We start from the raw sequence: 16,963 nt of genomic DNA on the forward strand, positions 1-16,963 counted from the left end.
ATCTATCACATGCTTCAAGTCTCCAGGTAGTGGATGCCCATGGCGGGTAAAACAGGCGTAATCTCCTGAGAACGGCTTTGTCGGTTCTGATACCCATGTCCCTCAGTGGGAAAGCGAGGGGTGCTGCTGCCTAAATACCTGACAAATCCGGTTGCCGCCTGAATACCGAAGTAATCCATCACACACCTCTGATTGGCCTACGGAGGTGGATGGAACGTCTGAGAGTAAAAGGAGTTTCTGGGTGGAGGTGGTTGACGGCGACAACATGGGTGCGGTTGGGGAGAATCCAAGACTACATAGCAACAACAGAGATCTAATAATGGCTTAAGCAAACCGCACTCCTTGTGTGTTTTGGCAATTGAAACACAGTTAGGGGGAGTGGCGTCGGAAGGCATGCAAGAACTATTAAAGGATTCATGCAAACAGGTAGACAAAGGACACAAACACACTACGACGGATTAGGGAGAGCCATTATTGATATTTTAGTTTTCCAGGGAAGGGATTTCTCTTTATCGCAGAGGGCCTGGAAGGGATTGTTGACCTCGCTTAAGATCTTTATGAAAATTGAAGGGAGGGGATTAAAAGTGAAACTGACAAACCTTCTCGCTGATCTGTTTGAGGATGAAGTGATTTGATGGAGGTGAGCGATGGAATGAAAAGATACAAAGTGGAGAGGGAAACAAGACAAGTGAAACAGAACAGTGTTTCTGTGGACATGGCAGATTAATGCATACATACGCTACACCAAGGAAGGAAACTTTACAAATGATTCACCGTTGTTGTTTTTCATTAGCGTCTTTATTTTTAAAATCTATGATGTCGAATGAAACTCGAATAAATTAGGTGTGAAAGCTTTAAAGGAAAGTTTGACATTACTGCAACAACATGCAGTTAAAGCTCTGTGATGATAATGCCTACATGGATAAGTCAGAGATTAAATAAGTTAAATATACCATCCACTTAAGGCAGGTATTAGAATTTTTATGCCTTATTCTAACTACGCTTGAAAGTACTTGTTGATTTAAAGGATACAGCTCCAGTACCTGATATTTTGTTCATAAAAATTGAGCTTAATGTATCATTTTGTAACTTTTCCCTTCTTGACACACACACTCACACACACACAAAGAGCACAGCATGAAGATATTTTGGTGAAAGAAAAGCCCGGCTGCAGCACTTTATCCTCTATGACATATTGACATGTCACATGGATATATGAAGGAGTGCCAGCAGACAGAAGCTGACATCCCCTCCTCCGTCGTGGGATAAGCGCCTTGACAAATGAGCGTTCATGCACAATCGCAGGACGGCTCTGTGATTCTGCCCACGTTGATGGAGTCCTCTCCCTTAGAGGAGGGTCACAGAGAGCGACCCCCGCGGCAAACAAGGAGCACGCGCACCTACAAACATGCACGAGCTCTTAATGGACGAGCGGTGGAAAGAACACAGATACACACAGACAGGAAGGGGGGGAGGAAAAAAAAGAATCCTCCCCCTCGCCTCCCACAAAGAGAAATATGAGGACATCATTCTCTGGTGGCTCTAAAATGTCAAGACAAGGGTGGTGATGGTGCTCGGAGCATGTTTGTGTACCTGCAGACAGGAATAGGATCAGGTAGTGATGGTGAGTAGGAAAAAAAAACAGGGACATATTTGCTGACACAAAACACTACAAGCACAATTAATGCAAGTCTGACAGAGGTGTGTGTGTGTGCTGTACGTGGGCGGGTGGTTAGAAGGGTGTTGATGGAGAATAATACCAGAATTCTTTCTCCCATGCTCATCTTTTGCATATGTCACCTTCAGGTAGTGGTTACCTTATTGACATTTCAAGCCTACAAACGACTGTTCCCACCCAGGGGAAGATGAACATCTTAGAAGATGCTGAAATTTAATTCAGTAATGCTTATAATTAACTACAGAAAAAAAAGTCATGTTGGAACGCAGTTAATCTCACCATTTTGTACATTTTAATTATGTGCTGGAAGTTTTTACAGCCTGCAACGACACGCGACAACTGTAAGATTTCACAGTTGTCAAATGACCTGTTTGCTTCCAGCGCCTGTTATGTTTACAGGTTTGAGACGAGACGCTGTAAGCCCCTAAATCCCCCCTCAGGTGTAGGAGAATGATATATATATATATATATATATATATATATAACAACAGGAGAGGAAGAGAGGCATGTCAAAGGGCACTTGTCTGGAGTCCCTCATGTTTTAAACCCAATCAAGCAGCCTGGTGATAGCACAGCCCCAGGTCTCGTCTCCGCATTCTTGCAGCAGTAACAAAGACAGAGTGAAAACATGGCTGGAGTCTTTGTTCTCCATTCCAGACTAGTACACTTTTAAAAGGTTACGGCTGGGTTGATTTCTATCTCTCCGATGGTGTGGTAAGGGCTGGCGGAAAAGTTGGTGTCAGGGGCCAATGGGTTGACAGCTACCTGGGTGGTGTTACAGACTAGCTGGGCCTGGGGGCCCTGCTGGCGCCACGCCACACAACTACTGTAATTACCTCTGAGGGGAAGAAAAGGCTGCGCTTGCACCTGTGACAGACATGCCCTGATTAATAGACGAGGCTTCCATCCCTTCCTCGCCTTTGCTGTTTGGCTGACTACCTCCCCCCTGTCAAGATTTAAGATCTAAACCTTCTGGAGCCCAAAAGTGTTTAATCTGTAAATTTGATGCCTCTGTGGTCCTTGAGGATGATTGTATATGTGGCTTGTCTGATCAAATAGGTTTGGGAAAAGGAACAATGCTGATGCTGAACATGAGCAGTGCACATATCTTTGTGAGGAGATTTTGTTTGGAAAATTTACTAATTCAATTTGACATCGCCTAAGCAGTGGCTTGTAACTTTCCGTCTGGGTCTGAAGGGAAACATTGGACACTAAATTACTTATTCTATCTTGATGGATGAAAAAAGGGAGACTATGGAATCACTCGTCCATGAAATAGCCTCTAAGATGCACGACTGTAAATGCTTTTAACAAAATTATAAAGTGATAGCCGAGTGTTTCCTTCTTAACCCTGACACTTTCTCACTCTCACTCCCTCCCTCCCTCCTCCACCCACACTAACAACTGGAGCAGCTATTCTGTTTCATGTACATCAGACATGGTGGTGTTATCCGCAGGGGCTGACCTACAACTACTCTCTCCCCTATACCAGCTTTTTTTTTCCAGGATGGGTACAATACTGCCCTTGCCCTGCATTAGTCTGCTCATGGAGACGCCACAACAAAAACAAACCCTGAAACTCCAGACCCTTCCATGCCCGTAGGAGCTCTGGGTTGTGCGGGCGGGATAGGGAGGGAGAGGGGGGGGATAATGGAGCCTTTCGATACAGTCAAAATAAAAAAAAGAAAGGAGCCCTGGCATGGCTTTCAATGCCAGCGGAGGAAACGGTTTCAATGCAGCTGTTTTCACAGAGGCCGCACCTGGTCGTGTTCACAGCCAAACAGGAGGTTGAGGTTAGTTCAGCTCATTATTGGGTACGGGAGGGGCGGGCAAGGCAAGGATAATGGGGAGAGAAATGGTTGAAACCAAGAGATAAATAGTGATATAAATGTGCTCATCAGACGTGGAAATTACGCAACAATCAAAGCGTTTGCCACAGATGTTTTCACTTATCCTGGATAATTAGAACTCTGAGCAGGTTGACGGTGGGCAGGGCTATGCTGGGAATTACTCCATGAACCAATAAGAATAATAAAAAAAAAAAGATGTCATTTGTCCCACCCTGGCAGCTGTAACAAAGCTAACAGAGGAGTGACGGAGATGTCACATCATACTCACCGCACCATCCAAAATAACTGTAATGAAAGAACTGAAATCACCTGTGGATGCAGCATTAGGTGTTCACAGACTCAAGGGGGAGAGATATAAAGATGCATGGTCACTGGTGAGTGAACAACATATAGAATGGACAAGACATCAGAAATGATATTAATTCAAGAACTGTAGAGAGACGTTTTGATTTTACCTCGTACGTAGAGATTGGCAGGAGCGGAGTAACGGGTCCCAGCGCTGTTCATGGCAACACACTCGTATTTCCCTTGGTCGGACTCCTCGCTGTTCTCAATTTGCAGAGCTCCTGCGTAGAGGATTAACAAATTTAGCTGTCTTGACAGTTGTGGAATATGAGATGTAAGTTGGCACGAAAAAACCCACAGCAGATATCTGTACTCTGACTCGCTAGAGAGAGCCTGTAGTCAACTAGTCTAACCCAGTTCATGCATAATTAAGTGGCTCAGACATGGACACAGTTTTGTCAAGGAACTGCTTACGGCAACATGAGCGTTCAGCTGATTTGGCAAGTTTAATGAAAACGCTAACGGAACACTTGCCTAGTCGTGTTAAGGAGGGAAAAAAAAGAGCATGACTGAGGGTCAATTAATCATCTGAATTACATGTCTATGATGTGAGGTGATCTATTCCAGCCACATGTTTGGGATGAGGCTCGGCTATGTGCCAGAGAAAACCTCAGCAGAGATCAGAAATGATCACACTGCTGCTTATCAACAACTGTGCAATCTGTGTTTTTAACCAAAAAGACTTGTGTGCCTCCGGAGACATGCCGACTCTGATTAAGTTTGGATTGAAGAGTAAAAGTTTTATCCTAAGAGTGGAAATAAAATCCAAATGCAACCCATATTTAACCAAAATGATCTATTTCATGGCTCCAAAGCAGGTCCCACTGCAGGTATCTCTTCTTCACTCTTTGTTGAGTATGCTTTTTTTTTTTCACAGTGAGGTCATAATTGTGTTCTTTTATTACCAACTATTTGACCACGTCTCGCTGAAGCCCTCAAGGGAGACGCTACTGTGCCAGGTGGCTCAGATTAGTATTCACAATCCCGAGTAGCTGTAGTCATCAGACAGAAGGCTAACATGTTTTTTGGCAAAACATGAAAGCCCAGGAGACCTGTCTTGGTGCGGTCATTTTGACACTCCAGGGTCCATAAACATCATATGATCACTGATACTGAATTGCAAATGGCTGACAGATGAAGCGAGTTTCAATTTGACATATCTAAGACAGCAATCTTACCCGTGTCCCACAGATTAACACATATATATATATTTATATTCATAAACAAAGCTGCTTCTGTCAGCAGTATGTGTATGCGTATATGCATGTCACAAGCGAGTGATAACAGTTATCACGTCTCCAAAACAGCATGGTACGTGCATGAAAGGCAGCGAGCCACCATGCAGTTTGAAAAATGACAAAAATACTCAGTATAAGATGTCAGGATATATAATTTTTTTTTTTCACATCATGCAGTATGAGATGAATGTAACAAACAGGTTCAACCACCAACCAAAGGAGACTCGAATCAAGACGAGACCAACAAGAAGAAAAAAAAAAAGAGAAAGAGAGAGAGAGAAGAGAAACAGGGCGGGGCAGAGACATGTGGTAATACCGGCTCAGATCTCGTGACAACACATCTCTTCAAGGTGTTTGCTCTGCGTCGCTGTCTGATTCAGCACTGACACGCACCTGCATACTAATGCCGTTGTCACCAATCTGTCAATCCCGCAAACACTCTCCCATGGGAGAAAGCGGTGCGAGTACTACAGCAATGTAGAAGGTTACTGCTATGGCAGGTGTCAGAGCCTCAACATTAAACCCCTTCAATTACTTCCAGCTGCTCAAACACTGGCAGATCTTCTACAAGGTCATTGCACTCTTTCCCGGTGCAGAAATGACATAAGGGGCATAGAGGCTGCTTTAAGGTTGCCTCAGTTTCCAAAGAGTTAAATATCTAATTGAATATGGGCTGTATCAGGATGCACAGTTAGTTAGACAGACAACTGGTAGCTCCTAATGTATTCAACTTGAACCTAGACGTCCACTATTTACCTCACTGCTGTTGAACGGAAATCATGCTCTCACTCGAGGGGGAAAGCAGACAATTACCATAAAAAGGGTTTGACGCTTCCACCTTAACAATCTCGACCAGGCATCTTGTTCCCATGCTGGGGGGCAATGCTGCATAGGCTGTATGCAAATGCAGCCATTTCAGTTTACATTGAGGCTGCATAAAAGGAGGCAGGTAGATCCTCTTGTGGCCACAGTGGCCTTTAGTTTAAAATGCAAGCCCTCGCCTCTTTTTTTTTTTTCCTTTCGCAGAGAAGCCAGAGGAGAGGCTGAAACCGAAATGTGACTGTCTCTGCGCGAGTATGTGTGTGTGCGTGTTTGTTGTCGTGAGCGTGGTTCAACTTCGAACTGAAGAGCCTTGAAAAAGCTATTTTTTTTTACAAAGTAACACCTTGGACTTTTGCTTTTGCATTTCCATTCTCCTGACATCAGGGTTGGTGATCATTTGTTTGTTAAAGGAGCAGACAGCAGACAGAACATCAGACGAAAGGTGGGGGTGGGGGGAGAGTGGACTGGCGCTAACAGCATGGATGAACCTGGTGATGTGTTTTTTTTTGGGGGGGTGGGAGTGGGAATGCAGGGGTCTGATATGAACGTGAGGGAATGGCGTGGACGTGATATTTTCCAACACACTTTATCTTCCTTACCTCTAATTGGTGTACCACCTAGGTGGGAGTAATTTCGATGCAAACAGGGTTGAGAGATTAGTTAGTAATCCACTTACAACAGTGGGAGAGAAAAACATGGCTTCTGACAGGCCACAGATAAAAATAAGAGAAAAAAAAAAACAACAAGGTAGAAGCCACTTAAATGCAATATGACAAAGTTCAGTGTACTTAATGAATGCTATGAAGCAAGTATAGATTTTGGGGCTGTACGTGTTTGTCTGTAAATGACCAAAAACAATGCAGCATTTGAGAAGGATCCCAAATCGATCAGGCACAACATTTTGAAATATGACGCTGCTACTTTTGTGTTTGCAGACAACTGCTACGGCCTCGTTCGTCCTTGCTTCAGAGCAGCATTGAAATAGTATGCAATTCAAGCATTTTTTTCTTTTTCTAATTTAAGACGGCCCCCACTCTTTGTACAGACTGCATTTGTGCAGAAAAGCAGTTAGTAAAATGGGCAAGAGAAGTGAATGAAAGTCATACACGGTAAACAGAGCAACGCACAGGAAGAAGAATTCAGGTCAAAGGTATTAAATTGAAAAGAAGTTAGTATCTCTGCAGAGTGAATGAACTGGATGGTGTGAAAAGATAGAAACCTGAGCGAGCGTGATGCAATAAAGAGGAACTAAGGTCTGCCTTTTCTAAACTGCGGCGGCAAATTAATGCGCCTTTTTCTGCCCTCGCAAAAAAAAAAGAAGAAGAAAATTGGCCTCGTTTCGGGTCATATGCAGTAATGTAAATCCTGATACGGCAGCAGATGTCAAGTAAAAGGGTTGTGGATAAAGAGAATTGTTAGTCTGAGGGCATTGCATATCAGCACATTTTCAGGCACTCTCACTATAAGCAAGAAGGAAAACTAATTAAAAGTTTGTTGGTAGATGTAAAACGAATCACATGTTTAGCCACGTTTTTTTAATTTTTTTTATCCTTGTTATAAAAACATCTAACAATTAAGTAGTTGTGTTTGTACCTAATTTGTGTGAAATCTGTATCTAATTTGCTCTTAGCGGAGCCACATTCTTTAATACCCTAAGAACAAGGAGAGTCCAAGTGAACGTGCTCCCGCGACCTGTATTCATCTTCCACTGGGCAGCTCTAGCGCCAACCTTTTTTTCTGGAGTAGCTCTCATCTTTAATCTTCGGGGGCCTCAGACCTGTAGCCTGTCCTGACACTCTCTAAGTGAGGTAGATTTAGTAAGGAGTGACAGAGTGGAGTGAAGACCGAACCTGGTCAAAAGCCACTAATCTTTCCAACCTTGCGCCATTTCCGTCTAATCCGGGTCAGGCGAGCACTGTTTATTTGTCAAGTGGACTGCTACTGCGAACAAAGAGCACCTCATTGATTTTTTTTTCCATTTTTTGCAAGGTTGAATCCGAGCTAATGCATCATCCGGCTGGCCTCTTTGTCATCCAGCTGCATGTTTAAGAGGGGATTAAGGATTATTTAATATGGCGAAAAATTCTCTTTCTGTACTTTGGAAGGTTACAGGCTCATGCATCACTGTCAAAAGATTTGCAGGAGCACAACTTCATTCCAACTTCTGTGTTGTGTCTGGAAGTGGGCTGCAGCTGTTCTGTAAGAACTCCGCTGACTTATCAAGGTGACAAACTTTGAATTAATCTTTCATGTCTTTTGTGATGAAAGAGAATACATGAAGTCATACGTGACAACAAAGGCCTTTTGTGTTTTCACGACGTCCTCGTGTCTAACATGAATCGTGTCTGTTTGGTGTTTGACGGCATCTTGTACCCTGAAACTTGGCTGTACTATATTTATCAGTGTGTCATGTACAATAACACAGAAATCGTTCAACCACATCAAGTCAAATTGCACCAAAAAACAAACATCAATCAAATCAAATCGTACCTGAACGAAGCTGTTTAATGCGCCCGTTGCTGCTGCTGATGTCCACGGGAAGCATGTCCTTGAACCAGGAGATCTCTGGATCCGGGTTTCCGCTGGCGGCGCACAGCATGGTGGCAGTTCTGGTCTTTTCAACTACCTTCAGCTGGGGACCCATATCGATGGTTGGGAAACCATGGGGGATCTGGTTCTCTGAAAAAGTTTAAAAAGGCAGATTTTAAGTATATTTACTTTGACAAATAACAAACGAGGACAAAAAAAACAAGTTTGCAGACAGACAGAATCGACTCTCAGTTGCTGTGAGAGGCATCGAGTGCATCAGAGCTGTTGAGCTGACAACGACAGAGAAGAGTATGAAAAGAGAGCAAATACATTTCAGGTGCCACGGGCCAAACGATAATCACAACACACACACACAAATATTAGTATATGAGCAGAAGACTGGCAGATCTGGTGTGATTTGGATTTCAAATTTGGTTGCGGAAAAAAAAAAATTGACTCTGATTGATTATCATAGCAGACTCATTACCCCCGCACAGGGAGTCACAGGTTTAGACAGAGTTGCAATCTGCCTCTGGGCACCCATGCAGAAATGAGCCGCCTTAGGCTTAGCAAGCTAAACAAACCTATTTGAATAATCCAACTCATCATAATGAATGTAACAGCATATCCATGACAACACAGCATAATCCGCAGAAGCAGAATTTTTTGGATTCCGAGATGAAATGTTCTAATTCTTTCAAATTTATACACTGACGTATCACGAGATTATCAAAATATGAATAATGTGTCATCCTGGGCTATCTCAAAATCCAAATCCAGATATCCAGATGTCAGCAGGAAAAGGTGCATCCCATCATACGGCGTGACATTAAAGCGCTCGCGGTATGTGTCATGACAGTAAACAGCTCCTTTGCTAATATCTTGAAATTGACAGTCACGACTCAAGGCCTACTTCAGACTTCAGAGCCGCCTCACTCTAATGACAAGTTGTGTCATCGCGTGCCATCAGATGTTTCCAACCTTACAAAGGTAAACACACCAGCCACATACCTCGCAATCCTGTTTATTTTGAAATGAAACAATGTAAATTAAACATTGAAATATTCCACTACGTTACATTTAGAGAATGTTTGTTGCTTATTAGCTTTAAAATAAATGACCCAGGGGGCAGTCGGTAGCATAGTGGGTTAAGCGGCCGCCCCGTGTGTGGAGGCTATAGTCCTCGCTGCAGCTGGCCCCGGTTCGAATCCCGCATGGGACGGCCATTTACTGCGTGTCACTCCCCCTCTCTCTGCATTAAAGGCATAAAACGCCAAAAAAATCATCTTAAAAAAAAAAATAAATGACCCAGATTATTTAATAACGGTTTTGCAATCAACGTCACCGCAAATCCTAAACAAGCCCCCCCCACCTCACTTCATAATAAATAATAATTTAACCCCTGCACAGCGTTAATCAAGAGGAAACACAGTGGCCCCTGAGAGGTCCTTTTATCAGCTCCTTCTCAAACTTGTAATCTCTTTTTATTTCTTTCCTCATATGCAGATGTGTCCTCGAGGGCCAAAAGTGCTAATGTGAAATCCTCAGAACAGTGCTAATGCCTTCGGTTCACCATCAGAAGATGCTTAACGGCATGTTAAGAATAAGCAAATGATAGTTGGTCTACGGGGAAGAGCTAAATTAATACAAGATGGAGCTTTGGCTATTTAGCAAAGTTAGGGAAATAATGTGTCCAGAAAAAGGATTAAAATGTGACAAAAGTAAAAACTCAATGAGCATGACAGAATGGTTCGCTAAATATGAACTAATGGCCGCTTGAAAAATAATCTGTGCTCAAGAGAATTTGTGTCAAGACAGACGAGGGAAACAACAAGAACGAGGCATAACAGCGATTATCCAAAAAAGATCTACTTCTAACTCATTTGTTACAAACTACATTTGCTCCACTCAAAGTATTATCGGCGCACGTCCTCTACTTTCTTAAGCAGCTGTTTATAACGCGTGTTTTGATTTCATTCTGACTGCCTCTGAGATTACAGCAGCAAGAAGGCTGTCAAACTTAAGATGGAGTGTAAGGGATGCACTGAAAAGGATTTTCTCCACTTTTCTTGGCTCGTCTGAGTCTAAAAATCCATATGTAAACTTATATGGCTACAGCATGAATACGTGCATGGGTGTTTGTTCTGATCCCCCAGCCGAGCAGTTGTTCCTTCGTTCACCCTTGTGTTTGGCCCGTAGCCCGGACCGTCTCATATTCAGATGTAGTTGACAGATCTCTGCATGGCTTCTTATCTATTGTGGGCAAGGCTTACTTCCTGTCTAACGATATAGGATTTGTTTTCAGACATCCCAACTGAAATCAGGATACCTCTACAAAAACAGACAGCTACAGCACAATGAAATAATACTGTACACTTTGTCACTGTATGAATAATGGTAACAGTAGTGCCCCCCATGTTCCTCTGTGGTTTGCTCTCTCTAACCTTCAAAAGGGACAGAGAAGAGAAAAGGTAGAGTTTAAGAAAAACGGTGGCCAAAGATGAGTAAAATGATTTCTCTGTCACTCTCCTTCTTTTGAGTTGTAATGCGGGGAAGCCATTAAATAATGCTAAACCTAGAGGGAGCTGAACTCCAGTCTCACCTACTTAGAATTCACTTAGAACATGTTCATAATGGCCACAGATCACCTGAGAGCAGGTCCCTTTGTGGCTACTGACAAGAACCCAATTTTCTCATGCTCACATTCACTGGGGTGGGAGGCACAGTTGGTATGGATTCAGGTGATTGTGTTCAGGGACAGTGTGCTGCGTTTGGGGACATTGAAGAAGAACTAAATGAGGTGCTTTGGAAGTCTGTGGAGAGTTCATACCGAGCTCTCATCTGGATTTTTGGTGAAACTTCATTTTTGTATAAATATTTAATCAGTTAATTTTTGTTTCAGCTTTATTTCCCAGGAGTAATCTTTGTACAAAATTAGAATGTTTGAAGAAATAATGAAGAAAATACTGTACATACAACCACCGGGCCTCTGCGGATTCCTAATGTTTGTACATGTAACACATGGTCGGGCCCCCTAAATCACTCTCATCTCTCAACCAGAAAATGGTGCCTCCCTCTAGGTCTAGTATAAAGTAACTATACAATGGAAACCAATCGATTCAATGAGGCGTGACACCATCCTGTCAATCACATCTACCCAGTTACCCTGGAGACTGTCCAGAGGAGGACTGAGAAGTCCGTTGTACCATATTTTGGAGGTGAACGTTTCCTTCAAAGATGTATCTGCAGTTTGCAACATATAAAATAAAAGGTGCCCACAGAAAAAAGTGTCTACCCTTGCTGTGCGGCGGTGACTGTTTATTTTTCACCAAACTCTCTTGTACTGTATTGCTGCCTATAGAATATTTATGATTAAGATTATTGGCAAACGTCACTGAGCTGTGAAAAATGCAAACCGTTGGTAAAACAGGGTGAAAGAACCCAAAGGAGTTATTACACGACTCAGCGGCTCTGTCATATCAAGAAGCACAAACAGGGAATACTTCAAAAAAAGGCACACAGCAGCTGCAAAGCTTCTACGTGAATCTATCCCCTTTACTTCTCCTTCATGTTTGCATTGCGGGCGAACTGTTATTACAACTGGCAGACATCGCTGTCGCAGTATGTCTGATTAGTAGCTTCAATCGGCGTGTCAATTCTACACTTTGGAAATAGTTGAATGGAAAGCTGCATGTACAGTAGATGTAATATGTATGCATATGGAGGCAGCGCAATTGTAATGTGTGCTGTGCCGCGAGCGGGAATTCTCCAAGGCTAGTTTGTGAGCTTAAACAGGAAGATTTGTTCAATTTTGTGAGCAAACCAAAAAGAACGAATTGGTACAGAAATGAAAAAACAATAAAACTGTTCTCATTGAACCATAAGAATAAAACCTCACATGACCGTTGTAATAATAAATGTCTGTAATGTAAAGATTTCACCTGGACCTATGTGTTTAGTTTTTAAAGTTTTGCTGGATGTACTGTACGTCTTTGTACTCTGTAAGAGCCGGGCCGCTGAAAGAAGATAATAGCGTCTTTGACATGCAGGCACATTTTTAACACACTGAATCAGAAGCCTAGGCTTGCACAATCACATTCTTTTATGTACTCATACAATGTCAATGTCTGTGAGTTTTAGAGGGATTACTCACAAAACACCTGTAAAGAACTATGTCACTTCAAAAAAAAAAGAAATTCTTACAGTTCACTGTGATAGTTCTTTCATGATAATATGTGATAAATAATAAATTGAACTGGATTATTTCCATTGTGGTTACAATGTTAACATAATGCTCAGCTGGAAAAGCTGAAATTCCTTTTTTTTTTCTCTTGTTGCAAAGCCATGCAGCTCACATCTAACACGGCCTGCCTATGTCCTTGGCTTTTGGAAAGAAGAAGAAGAAGAAAAAAAAAAGAATAATTGAGAGTTCTTTCTATACACATACTTCGACATACTTGTCGAGCTCATGGGTAAGATTTGAGCCCTGTCTGTCTCTTCCTACTACAGCAAGTTCTGCGGCTGGCCTTGTCTGCCAACTTGTTATCCCGGGGAAGACAAAGACGTGCCTTTGTTCAGTCCTCTTTAATTTGAAGGGAAGAGAAAAAGGGGATGGGGAAATTTGGAGGAAATCCAATGAAATAGTGCAGGCGATGCAGGTTGATGTTTGTCGAGATAGAGGGCATTTTTTAATAAAAAGCCCCTCTTGTGCTGGAGTGTAATTCATCAGAAAAAAAACAAAAAAAAAAAGCTCCGCTCCTCTGTCTAGTCCAGGCAAGAAAATAGGAGTAAGGCGAGAATCCTGCGATAATGTCACATAGGCACTACGTTACCAGGGTGAACCGTGCTTCAATAAAAGACATAAATAAATAAAACTTATTTTTTTAAATGTAAAAACCAGCTGGCTCATTCTGCACGTTTGCAGACGAAACAATCGGAAACTATTATGTGCGTGCAAACCGTTACAGCTACTGATCTACTACAGTGTAGTACAATGTGAGTCTATATTGTCTTGAAGCGCTTCTTTGATACAGTTGTTAGAACAAACAGTAATACGCTGAAATGAGTATAAGGCCAGAGGCAAAGCCAGAGAGGCGTCAGATGTAAAGCTAGGTATGCATGAACTGGTTCCTCCACGATGTGAAAAATAAGAAACCATTGTTCTCTCAACAGCCACTTACTCACGCACAGTCTTACTGCAATGCGAGCAGCTGAGCAGATGAACTTGTTTACACTGGTTGAAGCGGTAAGGTAGAAAAGAGAGGGCGGAAGGTGACGGCTTAATGCGGTTTGGTGGTTGTACTGCGAAATTAGGATGGCAGCGGGGGCCTCGACTGTACACAAAACACGAGGGAACATCGGCGATATAATTTGTAAAGAGAAGAGCCACTAGTAATATGATAATTACTGAAATTAAGAACACATGACACAGTAATCAAAAACTAGTGTCAAGGAGGTGTGCCTCTGCTGTTACAGCCACAGGCAGGTGAGGTAAGATTCAGATGAGAGACGAGCGTAAAGAAAGAAAAAAAGAGAGGAGAGGGGAAGAGGAGGGAGGAGAAGAGGAGGGGGTAAGGGAGGGGTACATGCCAACCTCCTGCCAGCTCCAATTACCAGTGTGAGTGGAGCGTGGCAGCTAGGGCGATGGGTCTAATCAGAGCCCTGCTGAAAGAGACCCGTCCCTGTCCTCCTGCCCCACTGGGAGGCTGCTGGAGCTCAATCCCATACTATCGTCAGCCAGCGTTTTCCCCCTCGACCCAAGCACGCTCGTCTCAATGGGGGCAAACACTCCAGAAACCCCAGTCCCTTCATAACAGGGGAGCCCCGACACAGTGCCACATACACATACAACATTCTCTGCCTGCCTCATTTCCATTTCAGTATGCCCTCACATCTCTTTACGTCTTATACCCAAGTGCAAAAAGTAATGAATGACACCATTAAACACCATTTCTTTTTAAAAACGTACAGACATGAAACATGTCTCGAAACATTCACGAGGAAACATCGCTACAACATGAAAAGGAGTTGTGTGCATGCTTGCAAGCCACCCACCGCATGTTGCTTCGTTCTGTATCAATAGTTAATCTAATTCTCCATCGACACACGTCATCAAAAATTAAGGTGATAGAGCGAGCCTCTCTCAGGGTCTTTTGCGTATACATCTGAGCCCGTCTTCCTTTCTCCGAGCGAGAAATAAAAAGGCCTTGTGATCTCCACGTGTGCGCGTTGCCAAGTGATGGATGACAACAATTAAAGGTGATGTCTCCTTTGATAGTGGCAACCGAAAGACCACAGTGACAGCAACACAGCCACTTGCCTCATGAAATATTAGTGCTTTAAAATCTATCCTTTTAAATATGCATCAGTGCGCTGTCTTTATATTGCAGGTAAAAAAGTTTGTGGACTATCTAGGCCATTTCGGTATTTCATTTACCTGTGTGAGGAAGTGGAAGTGCATCGTTTAGTATCACTTAAGTGATGCCTAAATGTTTAAAAGACCGATCCATTTTGTGTAATTTGTTAGGTTTGTAAGTGTTTCCGAAGTCTAAACCCCCTTTAATTATTCACCTTTCTTCTAAACCAACCTGTGAGGGGAAACTAAATATAGTGCAGTAATAAGTGTTGTCTATGTCTCGACTGGTGTTGAGTCAATCTGGCACTGAAAACTAGACAGACCGTCTGCGGAAACAAAGCGCATGGCCCGCGGCTGTTTCTAGCCAAGAACAACGTCGAGACAGACATTTGCATCTGCCTGAGACACACGGAAGTGTGTGAGAAATGTCAGCTACGGCAGGAGGTGCGAAACAGAAAGCCAAAACTAACATAAGTTCAACCAAGAAAAGGGGCTCTATGAATAGTTGGATCGCTGACGGTGTGTAAAACATTCAGCAAGTTCACTTGGAAAAAAAAAAAAAAATCCTTTTACTGCAAAGGATTTATGAGGAGGAGCAGCAGCGCTGTGGTGCGGTGGTTAGTAGTCACCTCACAGCGAGAAGGTTCTGGGTTCAAACCTTGCCAGCTGGCTGGGGGCCTTTTAGTGTGGAGTTTTGCGTGTTCTTCCCGTGACTGTATGGGTTTCCGCCAGGTGCTCCTGTCTTCTCCCAAAGACATGCAGGTTGGGTTGACTGGCGACTTGAAATTTCCTGTATGTGTGAATGTGGGCATGTTGTCTGTCTCTATGTGTCAGCCCTGATTGACTGGAAACCTGTCTGTGGTCAGCTGGGGATCAGCTCCAGCCTCCTGCTACCCAAAAGGATAAGCTGGTATAGCTAATGGATGGTGGTGGTGGTATTACTCTCGGTTTAAAATTTCAGGATAACAGCATTTCCAGTTAACAGGTAACCACGGATGTTGCTTATTAACATCTCCTGTGGTTCAGTCGATGTTAACCTTCAATGCTTTTGATAGCTATGGATGTACTTTGCAGGTGTGGGTTCTGAAATCCTGTGACATTCAAGCAGTGACTAATAGGCCCCACAGAAAGCCAGACAGACCCGACTGGTTTCCGTGTAACTGCCTCTGCACTTTTGACTTGCAGAAACATCGGAGGGCAAAGAGTTCTCTCACATGTTCTGCCATGAGGGGCATGTGAGCAAGGACCCTCCTGCTCTTCAGAGGAATACTAGCTGGCAGAATTCCCACTGCAGAGGTCTCCTCAGCAGGGATGACACGGCACACCCCGACATCAAAGACCCCGGCGAGGAGGCCATTGATGTAACACTGTTGTAATGACATGAAAACGGTGAAAAATCTCCACGGAAAAAAAAGGGATCTCTAATCTACAATGTGCATTCAAATACATCTCGTGGAGCCGGTTGTCTCCGGCACGCTATCTCTAAGACCAGGTGTTATGGCAGTTGCTAAGGAGATAGTAGCGTGTCAAACAAACATATGAACTTGCACGCACAGACACACCTGCATGCAACAGACCATCAAGAAAAAACACAGTCATAACAAAAGCACTGTTAATGCGGTCGTTAATACGCGCTTACGCGAGCCCTATCACCGCGCTGTTATTCTGCTGTTTATCCAAGTGTACTTGGAGTAAAAAGAGCGTAATGCATGCCATGACCTTTGAAATAATACACTTTTTTGTCTGGCTGAGCAGAACATTTGGCCTTACTTCCTCGCCTACAGGCAGATAATCAATAACAGTCATCTAATTCCCCCCCAACTCCTTCCTCTCCTCCCTCTCTTTTTATCATCTCCCTCTCTCCACTTTCCTATTCATCTCTACTTCTCCCTTTTTTTCTCCTACCTGATATCATACTTCCACCGTCGTCAGTATGATCTACGGCCCCTGCCAGATGCCCCGCGCCTGTTATTTATGCCGCGGCACACCGGTTAGTACATAACCGTGGCCTCCGACCATTACTGCAACCCAAGGGTGGTCCACTGAATTCAGATGGTTATGCTGACCGAGTCACCTTGTGGGACAAGCACTGCTGCACAGAATCACATCCTCCATTAACTACGCTGTACGAGTAGCACAGCTGTAG

The 16,963-nt window shown here is 43.4% G+C and overlaps 1 protein-coding gene across 16 annotated transcripts in view; it reads right to left on the minus strand.

The window, feature by feature from the left end:
• LOC104931439 (receptor-type tyrosine-protein phosphatase F) overlaps positions 1–16,963 on the minus strand; it is a 155,090-nt gene that overhangs the window by 60,333 nt on the left and 77,794 nt on the right. For 8 of the 16 annotated variants that reach the window (XM_019263528.2, XM_019263523.2, XM_019263539.2 and 5 more), the window contains exons 5-7: positions 8,424–8,612; positions 6,533–6,550; positions 3,984–4,094 (exon numbers count right to left, since the gene is read on the minus strand). In XM_019263528.2, coding sequence (XP_019119073.1) covers positions 3,984–4,094; positions 6,533–6,550; positions 8,424–8,612 — 318 coding nt within the window. The remainder of the gene's footprint in view (positions 1–3,983; positions 4,095–6,532; positions 6,551–8,423; positions 8,613–16,963) is intronic. The other 8 variants (XM_010746444.3, XM_010746447.3, XM_010746450.3 and 5 more) reach the window with 1 other exon arrangement.

The sequence above is a fragment of the Larimichthys crocea genome, chromosome II (genome assembly GCF_000972845.2).
Source record: "Larimichthys crocea isolate SSNF chromosome II, L_crocea_2.0, whole genome shotgun sequence".
Lineage (NCBI taxonomy): Eukaryota > Metazoa > Chordata > Actinopteri > Sciaenidae > Larimichthys > Larimichthys crocea.